Source organism: Gopherus flavomarginatus, chromosome 24 (assembly GCF_025201925.1).
Source record: "Gopherus flavomarginatus isolate rGopFla2 chromosome 24, rGopFla2.mat.asm, whole genome shotgun sequence".
In the NCBI taxonomy this organism is placed as follows: domain Eukaryota; kingdom Metazoa; phylum Chordata; order Testudines; family Testudinidae; genus Gopherus; species Gopherus flavomarginatus.
This window is the reverse complement of record NC_066640.1, coordinates 4009997-4023972: the sequence shown is the minus strand read 5'-3', so window position 1 is coordinate 4023972 and position 13976 is coordinate 4009997. Positions and strand designations below refer to the sequence as shown.

The 13976-nt window shown below is 62.8% G+C and overlaps 1 protein-coding gene across 3 annotated transcripts in view; it reads left to right on the top strand.

Moving 5' to 3' along the window:
• The window catches only part of LOC127040026 (nuclear factor 1 C-type), a 116350-nt gene extending 106303 nt beyond the window's left edge, over positions 1–10047 (top strand). For all 3 annotated transcript variants that reach the window (XM_050933764.1, XM_050933766.1, XM_050933765.1), the window contains 2 exons: positions 8810–8932; positions 9713–10047. In XM_050933764.1, the coding sequence (XP_050789721.1) occupies positions 8810–8932; positions 9713–10032 (443 nt within the window). In that variant the 3' untranslated portion in view covers positions 10033–10047. The remainder of the gene's footprint in view (positions 1–8809; positions 8933–9712) is intronic.
• Positions 10048–13976: the final 3929 nt, after the last annotated feature.

Genomic DNA, 13976 nt, shown 5'->3' with positions numbered 1-13976 from the left:
AAGAGAAGGGGGAGGGGGTCGGCTGAGCTAATTAAAGCAATACAAACCCTTTTTCAGATGGCTGGTTCCTGGGGTCCCAGGCGGCGCCAGTTCTCCCTGCAAGGACGGGGGGCGGGTGTTGTACATTGTCTTGTATTTATTTCTTTTTATAATCTTGAGATTTCTGTCAGCGGGTAGGGGGGAGGTTCCCTGGGGATCTGCTGGGTTGGGGGGGCAGCGAGCACTGGCAGCTAATGGCCCGGGGGGGGTTCACCCCCCCACTTCACACAATTAGGGATATTTTCAAAGGGGCTCTTAGCTTTCATACCTCTCAGCCTGGGAGCCCCAAACTATTCCCCCCCTAGTCCTTGGGCCTGGCCCCCGGCCCTCCCCCTAGACTGTGTGTATGCGTGTGTCTGTGTACACCTGTGTGTTTGTGCACACGTGTGTGCAAAGCTGGGCTGGGCGGGGTTCAGACTCCAAGCCCAGATCCTGGGCCCATTCCAGAACTCGTGCCGTGCCAGGAGTCCAGGGCCAGACCAGAATCGCAGCCTGAGCCTTTGTCTGCCCTGAGCCTCCCCCCCCCCACCCCGGGACTGTAGGTGTCCCCTGACCCCTGCTGGAAGCGCCATATCACAAGCTTTGCACTGTTGAGCCAGCCTGGGGGCACCCCTAGGACAGTGTCCACAGCCCCTCTTCTCCAGCGGGGCGCAGAGCAGGGGGGCAGAGAACTCGGAGCTCCAGCGGTTCTGGGCAGCAGAGCACACCGAGAGGCCCAGTGCAGAATCTAGTCCATTTTCCTCACTGGATTTCCTCCTTATTTACACCAGCCTGAAATCAGAACCAGGCACAAGGCATCGTGCTGGGGACACAGGACTCCTGGGTTTGAGTCCTAGCAATGACTCAGCACTTTGCACTGGCCAGTCTGTTCTCTGTGCCTCAGTTTCCCACCTTGGGAAGAATGGTGCTGACCCCAAGTGGTGTCCTGAGTTAGCAGCTGCAAAGCGCTTTACTGCGGGATTGGAAAATCCTAGAGTCGGCTGAGATTTTTGTTCTAATCTGGGTTTGGATGTCAAAGGGCCTGTTTCTTTTCCTACATGAAAATTTTCCACAAATAAAACCCGTTTCTTTAGAAATTTGAGGGAGGCTTTTTTTAAATGAAAAACGAAAAGCAAGGCAGGTTATTAAGTAAACCCTGCCCCCAATCCCATTTTTGCTTTCCAAGTTTTTCCTGGGAAAAGCCCTTTTCCAGCCGGCTCTGTTGATGATGATGATGATGAATGTGAGATTGTTTTAAAGATCCCAGGATGGGTTATTCAATCTTCCGCTGTTCAGACTCCCAGGTTTTGCTAGCCTCTTTGTTATTTGCTAGAGGTGGGTTTCGCTATTATTTATTTATTCTTTGCACTGCGGTAGCCCCTAGCAGCCTCCTCTCGGCCCAGGTCCCTGGCCTGCTGGGCACTGAAGAAACACAGAACAAAGAGAAACTTCCTACGTCAAAGATAGATTGTGCTGGGTGGGTCTGGGCTTGGGAGCTGCGTTGCCCCAGGCGTGGTGGAATAGCCCTGGGGTTGCTCTGCCTTACCTACAGAGCGCTGGGCGTCCAGAGTAGTCAGCCGCGGTCAAGACATTGTAGGTGTGGTGCCAAGGAGGAGCGCTCACCCAGAGCTAGGAACAGAACCCAGGCATCCTGGTTCCCAAGTGCCCTGCTCCAGACCTTGGCCGCAGCTTTCTTTCTTTCCCCTGTGGCGTGGCCTCGACTCACTAGCTCCACCAGCTGTTGGAGTTCAGGGAGAACCTCAGCTCTGGGTGCGAGTGTGTGTGAGTCCCTCTCTTTCTGTGCCCCCCAAGCCCGGCTGTGGGGACGGGGGGAAAGCCATCCGAGAAGGGATGTGCTTAGCTGGCGCGTCGCAGGGGAGGTTATTTCAATCCCGTACTGGATGTTCTGTGAAATCCTCCTAAATGACCGTCTGAGAACGGGCTAAACCTATTAACACCGGCTGGGCTGAATGGCTGGAGATAAATCCTCCATGGCACTGTGGCAGCAGGATTAACTCCCTCTGGGAGCGCCCTGCTTCGGGCGGGGGGAGCCCCCACAATGAAGCCCTGGGTACTGGGATGGGGAAGGGCAGACGAGCCCCACGCTCTCTCTAGGGGATGCTCAGTGCCATGCACAGCCACAGGGCTCTGCCCTGGTGGGAGAGTCCTGCCAATGTCCATGGGCTGAGGGGGCTGCAGGGGAAGCCATGGCCGGGGGGCAGAAGCAGGAGCAGGGTTGAACGCAGGGAACAGCAGAGAGGAGGGCACGGGGTGAATTGGAGAGGGGTGGAAGGGGATGGGCGAAGCAGTGGGAGACGGGGCCAAGGGGCATGGAGGGCGATTGCAGTGAGCAAGTGGAGGGGCTGGGTCGGAGGAAGCAGCTGCCCAGGATGTGGGCTGCTCCATACAGCCCAGGGGAGAGCAGAGAACCAGGCACCCCAGCCGGAGACACCATCCTGCCCCAGGAGCCATCCCCAGGCAGCCGCACACCGCCTCTGGGCCTGCCAGCTGGAATCATCTGCGGGCGTGGGGGGAGCCAGTTCCTCCAACTCCTCTCCCCAAATCCCTGGGGCTTAGCTGCCCATATCCTGCGCCCAGAGAGGCCCTGGCGCGAGGGAGCACAGGGAAGACAGGCAGTCCTGTGGGCAGCCAGGGGTTGGAATAGAGCAAGGCGGGGCAGATGCAGTGCACGCTGGAGGACACTGGGAGTGTGTGTGTGTGTGTGGGTGGGGGGGGGCAGCTGTTCCATTTCGATGAGTGCTGCTGGCTCCTGGGTGAAAGGCAGTGAGGCAGGCTGGGGGCAGGGACCACCGGCCTGGAGACCTGGGCCCTAGCACCTCTAGGACCGAGTCTGCCAGCCTTCGCTCAGCGAGAGGATAAAGCTGCAGTGTTTGGCCCTCTGAAAGCAAGGATGAGCCAGCGGGACTCTTGTGCCCAGCCCTGGAGAACCCGGGTGTCTGGGCCTGTTTTAAAAACTGACCTAATTTCTGGCTAAAGCTTGTGGTGCTGCAGACAGGAGACTCCAGCCCAAGCCTTCCACCTGGATCAAAGCCCTTTGCCCAGGGCTTCCCTTGTCACCTGCATGGCTAGCTGGCGCGGGCACTGTTCTCACAGCACACGCAGCCTGGTGGGAGGCAGGATATATTGGGCCTGTTCCCACAGCAGATCCAGGCAGCCAGCCATGCTGGAGGCCAGTGACGGGCACTGCTGGGAGGAGATTCCTGCCCTGCATTCTCAAATGGAAGTGTCACGGAGTCACCGAGCGATGCTCTGGAATTCCTCCCCACCAAGCCAGTCAGGACTTTGGGGAGCCTCCTCTCCCTTGGAGCAGACTTGTTCAGGGCAAGAAGCTCACACGGCTTCACCTTCTGGGCCTCTCCTTGGAGCATTCAGCATCCTCTGCCCCTCCGTGCCGCTTCCCAAAGCGAGCCCGCCTCAGTGGGGTCCTGGGGAAGCCACCGGGTCCTGCACCCCCATTTGCAGTCAGACGTGACTCAGCCAGCCAGTAACACAGAGGTTTATTCGATGACAGGAACAGGGTCTAAAACAGAGCTTGTAGGTACAGAGAACCGGACCCCTCAGCCGGGTCCATTCTAGCAGGCAGTGAGCCAGACCCCCACGTCTGCCCTCCACTTCTCGACCCCAGCCAGCTCCAGACTAACAACCCCTCCCAGCCCCTCCTCTCTGCTCAGCTCCTTTCCCGGGCCAGGAGGTCACCTGATCCCTTTGTCTCCAACACCTTCAGCTGGCACCTTTGCAGGGGAGAGGTCCAGGCCATCAGTTGCTAGGAGACAGAGGGTCAGGCATTTAGGTGCACTGGCTCTTTGCTCTGCAAGATATTTAAGAACTGCCATGGGGACACTGAGGCACCAACACAGTATTCAGAGAAAACATTAAGAACATTCCCAGTTCGTCACAGGAAGCGACAGAGATCCTGACCCCCGTTTGTGTGCTGGCAATGGGGGCTGGTTCCTGGCGATGAGAGGCCAGTGGTGCAGACAAGGAGAACTCTTTGCACGTTGGATTGGATCAGAGGCTGGGTTGGGAGCCCCACCCCTCCCCCTGGGGTTCGGTTTCAGCCCTTCTCTGGTATAACTGTGAGCCAGCAAGCTATGCGGACAAGGTGCCAGAGAGCAGCTCCCGGGGGTTCGGTGCCACTGGAGAGCGACGGCGGCTGTGTCATCGCGTGCCTCCTCGTGGAGGTGCAGGGTCAGACAGGGCAGTCACGCGCCAGGATGCAGCTCGGGAGACAGCAGGCAAAGCCCCAAATTCTGGGCTGGGCTGGGGGCGGGACTGCCCTTGGTGTGTTAGAATAGCCCTGGGGCTGCTCTACCTTACCGGCCCTACATGGACCGCTGTGCAGCCCCGAATAGCCAGCCCACACAGCACTCCAGCCACTCCTCCTGTCCCACCATACACCTGTCCTCCCAGGTCTGGGGGGTGTGGGAGCCTACGCTGTCCTTGGGGAGACGATCTCATCGCAGGCACGTTTCCCCGGCTCAGCAGCCCTTCCCCCCATGGTGTTTATGCCTTTTGGCTCCTTGTGCTCAGGGCTCAAATCCCCCAGCTCAGCGCTCTGCAAAGCTCAACGTATTTTTAGCTCTCCTAATCTTTCCTCATAAATCAACAGCCAACTATCCCGGCTGGGGCCCATAACGGGGCAGGGCTGGGGCTGGGGTCTCCTGTCTGCAGCACCACAAGCTGAGCCAAGGGGAGCTAGATCCAGAGAGTTTCCTTTACGTTGGGTGACGCTCAATGGCAGAGGGAAAAACAGCATCTCTGTCCCGTTTGCTGAGACAGGGCCGACAAAGGGGGGCTTGGCTGGTTCCCGTTCTCCTTGGCACAGGCACCTCTGTCCTGACAGACCCCGCAGTGGGGAAAGCAAAGGCCTGGCAGTGTGGTTGGCCAGGCTAGGGGCATGGCACCAACATTGCACAGAGCCACCTCAACTTACCCTGCCTGGGCCTGTATGGCCTGGCCCCCACCTGCCCTGAGTTTGTACGGCCCGGCCTCCGTCTGCCCTGGGCCTGTATGGCCCTGACTCACCTGCTCTGGCCCTGTCTGGCCCTGCCCCTACCTGCCCTGGGTCTGTACAGCCTGCCCCCTACCTGCCCCTTGTATGGCTTACCCCCACCTGCCCTGGGCCTGTATGGCCCGGCCCGTACCTGCCTCCTGTAGGGCCTTGCCCCCCTCTGCCCTGGGCCTGTCTGGCCCTACCCCCACCTGCCCTGGGCCTGTATGGCCTGTCCTCCGCCTGCCCTGGGCTTGTATGGCCCTGACCCAGCTGCTCTGAGCCTGTCTGGCCCTGCTCCTACCTCTGCCTGCCCTGGGTCTGTATGGCCCGGCCCCTACCTGCCCCCTGTATGGCCCTACCCCCACTTTCCCTGGGCCTGTAGGGCCTGGCCCCCGCCTGCCTTGGGACTGTCTGACCCTGCCCCCACCTGCCCTGGGACTGTATGGCCCAACCCCCACTTGCCCTGTGCCTGGATTTATCCTGCCTCCACCTAGGGTTGCCAACTTTCTAATTGCATAAAACCGAACATCCTTTCCCAGCCCCCTGCCCCCCCTTCCCCAAGGCCCCGCCTCCCACTCACTTCATCCCCCATCTCTTCATCGCTTGCTCACCCTCACCCTCACTCACATTCACTGGGCTGGGGCAGGGGGTTGGATGGGGGTGAGGGATCCGGCTGGGGGTGCGGGCTCCAGGAGGGAGTTAGGGCATGGGAGGGGACTCAGGGTTGGGGCAGGGGTTGGGGGCAGGAGGGCGTGAGGGGTGCAGGCTCCAGGCAGGGCCGGCGCTACCATTTAGGCAGCCTAGGCAATCACCTAGGGCGCCAGAATAATTGGTGGGCGTCATTTTGCCGGAGGGGGCGGCAGGCAGCTCCGGTGGAGCCGTCGCAGTCCTGCCTGCGGACGGTCGGCTCCTCGCGTGGCTCTGACGGACCTCCCGCAGGCAGGACTGCGGCAGCTCCACCGGAGCCACGGGACCAGCGCGCGGGGCGGCAAAATTGCCGTCCGCCTAGGGCACTCAAACCCCTAGTGCCGGTCCTGGCTCCAGGAGGCAGTTAGGGTGTGGGAGGGGGCTCAGGGCTGGGGCAGGGGTTGGGGCAGGAGGGCATGAGGGGTGCGGGCTCCAGGAGGGAGTTAGGGCATGGGAGGGGGGTCCAGGGCTGGGGCAGGGGTTGGGGGGCAGGAGGGTGTGAGGGCTGCAGGCTCTGGGAGGGAGTTTGGGTGCGGGAGGGGGCTCAGGGCTGGGGCAGGGGTTGGGGGGCAGGAGGGTGTGAGGGGTGCAGGCTCTGGGAGGGAGTTTGGGTGTGGGAGGGGGCTCAGGGCTGGGGCAGGGGTTGGTGCAGGAGGGCATGAGGGGTGCGGGCTCTGGGAGGGAGTTAGGGCGTGGGAAGGGGCTCAGGGCTGGGGCAGGGGTTGGGGGGCAGGGATCAGGCTCTGGCCGGATGGTGCTCACCTCAGGTGGCTCCCGGCAGTGGCCGCCATGTCCAGCTCCTGAGCGTAGGGGCTGCAGATACTCCGTGCGCTGCCCCTACCTGCAGTGCCACCCCTACAGCTCCTACTGGACTCATTTCCTGGCCAATGGGAGCTGTGGAGCTGGCGCTCGGGGCGGGAGCAGCGTGCAGAGCCCCCGTGGCCACCTCTGCACCTAGGAGCCGGACATGCCGGCTGCTTCTGGGAGTCATGTGGAGCCAGGGCAGGCAGGGAGCCTGCCCTAGCCCCCTGCACCACCAACCAGACCGTTCGCTGCCCTGTCAGCACCGCTGACCAGAGCCGCCAGGTTCTTTTTTCGACTGGGCGTTCTGGTCAAAACCTGGACCCCCGCCCACTGCCCCGAGGCTGTAAAGCCCTGCCCCAGCCTGTCCTGGGCCTGCACGGCCCTGCCCCTACCTGCCCTGGGCCTGTACGGCTCTGCCCCTACCTGCCCTGGGCCTGCACCCCTGTCCTGGGCCTGCACGGCCCTGCCCCTACCTGCCCTGGGCCTGCATGGCCCTGCCCTACCCTGCATGGCCCTTCTCCAGCCTGCCCTGGGCCTGCACGGCCCTGCTCCAGCCTGTCCTGGGCCTGTCTGGCCCTATCTCCGCTTGCCCTGGGCCTGTCTGGCCCTGCTCCAGCCTGTCCTGGGCCTGTATGGCCCGGCCCCTACCTGCCCCCTGTACGGCCCTGCCCCAGCCTGCCCTGGGCCTGTATGGCCCTGCCCCAGCCTGCCCTGGGCCTGCACGGCCCTGCCCCAGCCTGCCCTGGGCCTGGATTCCCTGCCTTGGGTGTTTCCCCTGCCGCTGCCTGGCCTGGCTCTATTCCTGGGTGTGTAATGATGGCCTCAGCCATTCCCGTGGGCAGAGCGCTGGTGCTGTGCTCAGTGTGCCCTGCAGAGCGGGAGGTTCCCCCCACAGCCTGGGCCCTGCGTGGCTGGCAGGGACGGGATGGGAGTGGAGGGGAGGAAGATGCGAACCCCCAGGGCACTGCCCAGCACGGTGCAGGAGACGCAGCTCATCAGCAGGTGATGGGTTTTGGTGACTGGGGCCTGGAGGGGACAGGACGAGGTTTGGGTGGGTGGCCTTGTGCAGTTCGCCTGCTGTGTGCCCCCAGCTCTCCCAGGTCAGGCCCCGCTGGGCCATTCGCCCTGAGGGAGGAGAAGCGGGTCGGAAACACAGAACTGGAGCCGTGTGCAGTGGGGTGAGGCTGCCCAACGGGGAGGAGAGGCATGGATACTCCTGCCAGCACATGTATACCAACGTGTGCACACACACACGCACACACACATGCAAACACACCTACCCTTGTGTATACACACACCCCTGCATATCCATGTGTCCACTCACATACACCCAAATACCCCTGCGCATACACACACTCACCCTGCTGCACACCCACGTGGACAAATGCACACTTGTGCACTTGCACGCACATGTGCACACACAAACGTGTCACTTAGACACCCTGTGAGCCAAGCAGTCGAGCCAGGGAACATGACCCACTTCATAAGCTCCTGCCCCTCCCTCTGTCGCTACCTAATTAAGGAGAGCAAATTAGTGCCTGTGACGGGGCCTCAGGAGAGTCTCTGGGTTCTGCGCCCCCTGCTGGCTCTGCGCAGCAGTAACCCAGCCATGCCCCCGGAGTTCTTTCTGCTGCGCCTCTGCCTGTGACACCCGGCCCAGCAGCACCCCCCTTTCCCGGGTAACGCCGGGCACAGCAGAGCCCTTCCGCAGGCGCCGAGCTGCACAGCGTGCAAACCCTCCCCTGGGAGTGCCAAGGGTTGCCCCTTCCTCAGTGTCTGGGACTGGGCGACGGGATGGATCACTCGGTGATTCCCTGTTCTGTTCATTCCCTCTGGGGCACCTGGCACTGGCCACTGTCAGCAGACAGGACACTGGGCTAGATGAACCTTTGGTCTGACCCAGTGTGGCCATTCTTATATTTGCTCCCCCACGTTCTAGGCTCAGTCGCTGGAGGGTTCCCCTCTTCCCCCCCGCACACTGGTGATTTCACTGGGCTGTCAGTGCCTCGAGCTGGGCCGGAGTGAATCCATTCATGGGCGTCTCCTCCGGCCTCTGAGCCAAGCGGATCCATGGGATCCATGTGCCTGGTGGGAGGGGGAACCCTTCCTCATCCTGGGGGTCAGATTCTGCCCTGACGCCTGACACTGAATGGTGCTTCTGATGGACTCTGCTGTGGATTTTATTTGTGGGCCTTTTAAACGCCGCCCCTGAGCACCGTCGTGGGCCAGAGTAGCGGGGGGCTGACCCCTAACAGCACCGCTTCTGCTTTTCTCACGGCTCACTAGGCATCTCCCCCGTGAAAAAGACGGAGATTGACAAATCACCCTTCAACAGCCCGTCGCCCCAGGACTCCTCCCCAAGGTTGAGCTTCACCCAGCATCACCGTCCGGTCATCGCCGTGCACAGCGGTGAGTCTGGATCTGCGGAGGGGCAGGCCCCCAAAGTATGAGGGCAGTTCCTTTGTCATTCACAGCCCAGGAAGGGGTGCTGGGCAGGGGGCCTGGGAGAGGGCTGCACGAACGCATGCGTGGCTGGTATCATTTCTGCTGCGCCCACAGCCTGCCAGGCACCTTGCAGGCAAAGACCCAGCCCTGAAGAGTTTGCAAGGGAGAGAGAGCCGCCAGCTACAGTCTGGCAGGGTCTTCGTGACTGGGGTTGGGGGTAGAAGGAACCCAGCTTGGTTTTCAGCCCAGCATCCCTTGGGCTTGTGGACTGGGCCCTGTGTGGTTGGGGGTGGGGAGGGTGGTTTCTCGGAGTGGGACTGGTTTGCAAATGGCAATGCTTAGCACCGCTCGTCTGCCAAATGCTTCACCAGCATCAGCTGATCCTCCACGCACCTTCCCCCCGGCCCCAGAGGCAGGTAAGGATCGGGGTCCCCATCCGCAGATGGGGGAAACTGAGGCACGGCTCGAGGTTCAGTGACTTGCCCAAGGCCATAGAGGGGCCTTGGGGTCAGAGACAGGGTGAGGGCTCAGAAATCCCTGGCTCCCGGCCCCCACCATGAAGGGATAAGCAGTCATAGATGTCAGGCAGCTGGGCCGTGTGGGGCTGCCGTCTGAGCCGCTGTTAAGGGGGCACTGGAACCAGAGCGGTGTGCCTGTGGGGCAGGAGGGTGCTGGGGCGCTGCCTGGCCCGGAGCTCCGAATGAAGGCCGCCCTGGTCCTCTCTTTGTCTCTCTCCCGCTCTAGGTATCGCTCGAAGCCCACACCCTTCATCTACTCTGCATTTCCCCACCACCTCGATCCTCCCCCAGGCGGCCTCCACCTACTTCCCCCACACGGCCATACGGTACCCGCCTCATCTCAACCCGCAGGACCCCCTGAAAGATCTCGTCTCACTGGCCTGCGACCCGTCCAATCAGCAGCCTGGACCGGTAAGGAGCTGCCTAGGCAGCCCCCCACCGATCCCCCACCCTGGGGGCCTGTGTTGGGGAGAGTCCCACAGGGCCGATGCAACCCGGCTCCTGCCAGACCGGCCCGGCATGTCCCTCCCCACCAGAGACCTGTGAGCTGAGCACTCTTGCCTCATGCCCCACCCCCGGACACTGTCGCCAGCTCGAGGTATCCTGAGCTCGGACACTGCACCCAGTGGCACTGTAAGAGCTAGATTAGATAGACGGGGTGTCTCTGGGCTCCCTCGAGGTGAAATCCCCGCCCCACCACACACACACCTGTGCACTGCTCACACCCAGCCTGCGGGACTTGGCTGGGGCGCAGGCCTGTGGCTCCGCAGCCAAGAGACACCACCACTTTGACCTGGGAGAACAGCCCATCCGGGGTGCAGCCCATTGGCAGGGAGGAGCCGCTCTGCTTTTCCACTCCCCCCGGCCCGGTTCGTTTTCCCGTCCCTGAGGCGTTCGCTGGGAGCAAGGGGTTTCATTCTCTGGCCCAGTCCAAACCCCCGAGAACATGGTTTGATTATTATTTTTAAATACCAATTAGTAGCTTTTCCTCTTTCGTTTGGCTGCGAAGTGGGCCAGGGCAGGGGTGTTGCTGGCCTGGGACCGCCCCTGCTGCGTGGTAAAGGCCCATGGCACCGCGCCCTGCCAGGACTGAGAACCAGGAAGTGAAACTGACAATAAACAGAAAGTGAAACTGAGCCAGTGCAGCCAGGCTGGGTCAGAAAGGAAATTAGCTCCATCTGTAGTGCTGGGAGGGGCGAGGACACAGAGGGAGGCACTGACCATTTCTCACCCTTTGAAGTATAGCAAATGATTTTTAAAAGCTAAGGCCCAAGTCCATTGCGAAAGCAGAGGGGATTCCTGCCCCACGGACCCATGAACTATCTGTCCCACAGTGCGTGTGCTGCCAGGTCCTTCCCGACCCCCAACTCTTCCGTGCCAGGCGCATGTAGATGTGCTGTTTCCCTTGCCCCAGGCCCTGCTAGTGCTACCTGGTCACCTGCGGGGGGGGGGGGTCTTCTCTCTGTGACGCCTTCTGCTATCAAACCTCCCCCTTAGCTTCTGCTCTGGCCCCCTCCTTGCCCCCTGCAGCACCCTGGACAGTTCCAGCAGCGCAGGAGCAGGTCAGGACTCCTCCACCTGCTGCTGACACAGCCTGGGCCCCCCGCCAGGACCAGAACCCCGGCCTGCCGCTCCTAGGCCGAGGGAGCGCTCGCCAAGTGGCACTAGTAGTAGGTCCTGTATCCTGTCTCCCACATACATGCCCCTGCCACTCTCCAGACTTGCCTGGGGGTTCTCCTCGCTCCCGGCCCTGACTCCTGGCTGCCCCTTCCCCCTCGCCACCAGCTGGCCCTTCACCCAGGGCAGGCAGTCTGCTGGGCACAGTTCAGGCTCTGCTCCTCACCCCAGCACATCATGCTGTTGGGTTTTCCTGGCGGATCCCCCTTCCCCAGTCCCCCGGGGGCTGTGGGTTAATTTCACCCCCACCCAGGGAAAGGGGGCTACAGGCAGACTGTCCTCTCCAGCCCTCCAGCCGACTAGCCTCCTTTAGGAGTGGGGATTTCACAGCCCCCTCACAGGCAGCTTCCGGTCCAGGAGGCCAGTGGCACAGCCATAATCCTGCCCTCGCCCCAGAGGCCTGTGGCAGCTTCTCCCGCTGGTGGCTGGGCCCTGGGCCTGGCGCGGGGGCTACAGGGACATGACCCCCATGCTCAGGGCTGGCTGGAGAGGCAGAGCCCCCACTGGGCAGGTCTAGGAGCCCGTGAAAGCTGCAGAGCGAGGTGGAGCGGATGGAGGCAGCTCCGCAGCCTTTGAAGCCTTCAGCTGGGCCCCTGCACCCTAGTGCGGCCCCCCAGCCCCAGGGTTTGATGGAGCAGTGATTGCCTGGGCGCCCCTCCCCACGGGGGCGGGTTCAAAGGGCTGCCTGCCACGGGGCTGACAGGGAGGGGTGCCCCCCCCCACTTGCTTCCGCTTCCTCCTCCAGATTCAGAGAGCACTTTGGTCAATGTTTGGGAGTCTAAACTGGGACCCCCAGACTCTGCCGATGCCCCTCAGTCCCGACCCGCAGCCCCCTGCAGCCCCTTTCCTGTGTTGCTGACAGAGCTGCACCAATACGCCTCTGTCCTGGCCCCCCATCCCGGCTATTCACTCACAAGCCCAGCTGGCCGGATTGCGCAGTGGCTGAGCTGGGAGCTAGGTGCACTGAAAGCCGAGGTGGGTGCATCTCATGGGACATGCTCACTGTCAGCCACTTAGAGGATCCCTAGGTCCCCCCTCGCCTGCCAGGGCACTGAGAGCGGGCACTGCATGAGACGGGCGCAGGTGGGCACTGAGCAGGCGCCGACAGCGGGCACTGAGAGCAGGCGGGCACTGAGAGTGGGCACTGCAGGAGGCGGGCGCTGAGAGCGGGTACTGTGGGAGGCAGGCGCTGAGAGTGGGCACTGAGAGTGGGCACTGCAGGAGGCGGGCGCTGAGAGCGGGTACTGTGGGAGGCGGGCGCTGAGAGCTGGCACTGTGGGAGGCGGGTGCTGAGAGCGGGCGCTGAGAGTGGGCACTGCAGGAGGCGGGTGCTGAGAGCAGGTACTGTGGGAGGCGGGCACTAAGAGTGGGCACTGAGAGTGGGCACTGAGAGTGGGCACTGCAGGAGGTGGGCGCTAAGAGAAGGCACTGCAGGAGGCGGGCACTGAGAGTGGGCACTGCCAGAGGCTGGCACAGGCAGGCACTGAGACTGGGCATGTGGGAGGTGGGCGCAGGCAGGCACTGAGCGGGCACTGCGGGAGGCAGGTGCAGGTGGGCACTAGAGCGGGCACTGCGGGAGGCAGGCCCTGAGAGCGGGCACTGAGAGGGGCGCAGTGAGAGGCAGGCACAGAGAGCAGGCACTGAGAGGGGCACTGCGGGAGGCAGGTGCTGAGAGTGGGCACTGCAGGAGGTGGGTGCAGATGGGCACTGAGAGCAGGCACTGCGGGAGGTGGGTGCAGGCAGGCACTGAGAGCGGGCACTGCAGGAGGCAGGCGCTGAGAGCGGGTACTGAGAGCAGTCACTGCGGGAGTTGGGTGCAGGCAGGCACTGAGAGCGGGCACTGCGGGAGACGGGCACTGAGAGCGGGTACTGAGAGCAGTCACTGCGGGAGTTGGGTGCAGGCAGGCACTGAGAGCGGGCACTGCGGGAGACGGGCACTGAGAGCGGGCACTGAGAGCAGTCACTGCGGGAGGCGGGTGCAGGCAGGCACTGAGATTGGGCACTGCGGGAGGTGGGTGCTGAGAGTGGACACTGCGGGAGGCAGGCACTGAGAGCGGGCGCTGAGAGTGGGCACTGCAGGAGGCGGGTGCTGAGAGTGGGCACTGCGGAAGGCAGTTCCTGGCAGGCACTGAGAGCGGGCACTACGGGAGGCGGGCACTAAGAGTTGGCACTGCGGGAGGTGGGTGCTGAGAGTGGGCACTGAGAGCAGTCACTGCGGGACGTGGGTGCAGGCAGGCACAGAGATCGGGCACTGCAGGAGGCAGGTGCAGGTGGGCACAGATATTGGGCACTGCGGGAGGCGGGTGCAGGCGAGCACAGAGATCGGGCACTGCAGGAGGCGGGCGCTGAGAGCGGGTATTGAGAGCGGGTGCTGAGAGCAGGCACTGCGGGAGGCGGGTCCTGGCAGGCACTGAGAGCGGGCACTGCTGGAGGCAGGCGCTGAGAGTGGGCACTGAGAGTGGGCACTGAGAGTGGGCACTGCAGGAGGCGGGTGCTGAGAGTGGGCACTGAGAGCGGGCACTGCAGGAGGCGGGCACTGAGAGCGGGCACTGCGGGAGGCGGGTGCTGAGAGCAGTCACTGCAGGAGGCAGGCACTGAGAGCAGTCACTGAGGGAGGCGGGTGCTGAGAGTGGGCACTGAGAGCGGGCACTGCGGGAGGTGGGCACTGAGAGCAGTCACTGCAGGAGGCAGGTCCTGGCAGGCACTGAGAGCAGGCACTGCGGGAGGCGGGTGCTGAGAGCGGGTACTGAGAGGGGGCACTGCGGGAGGCAGGCGCTGAGAGTGGGCACTGAGAGCGGGCACTGCGGGAGGCG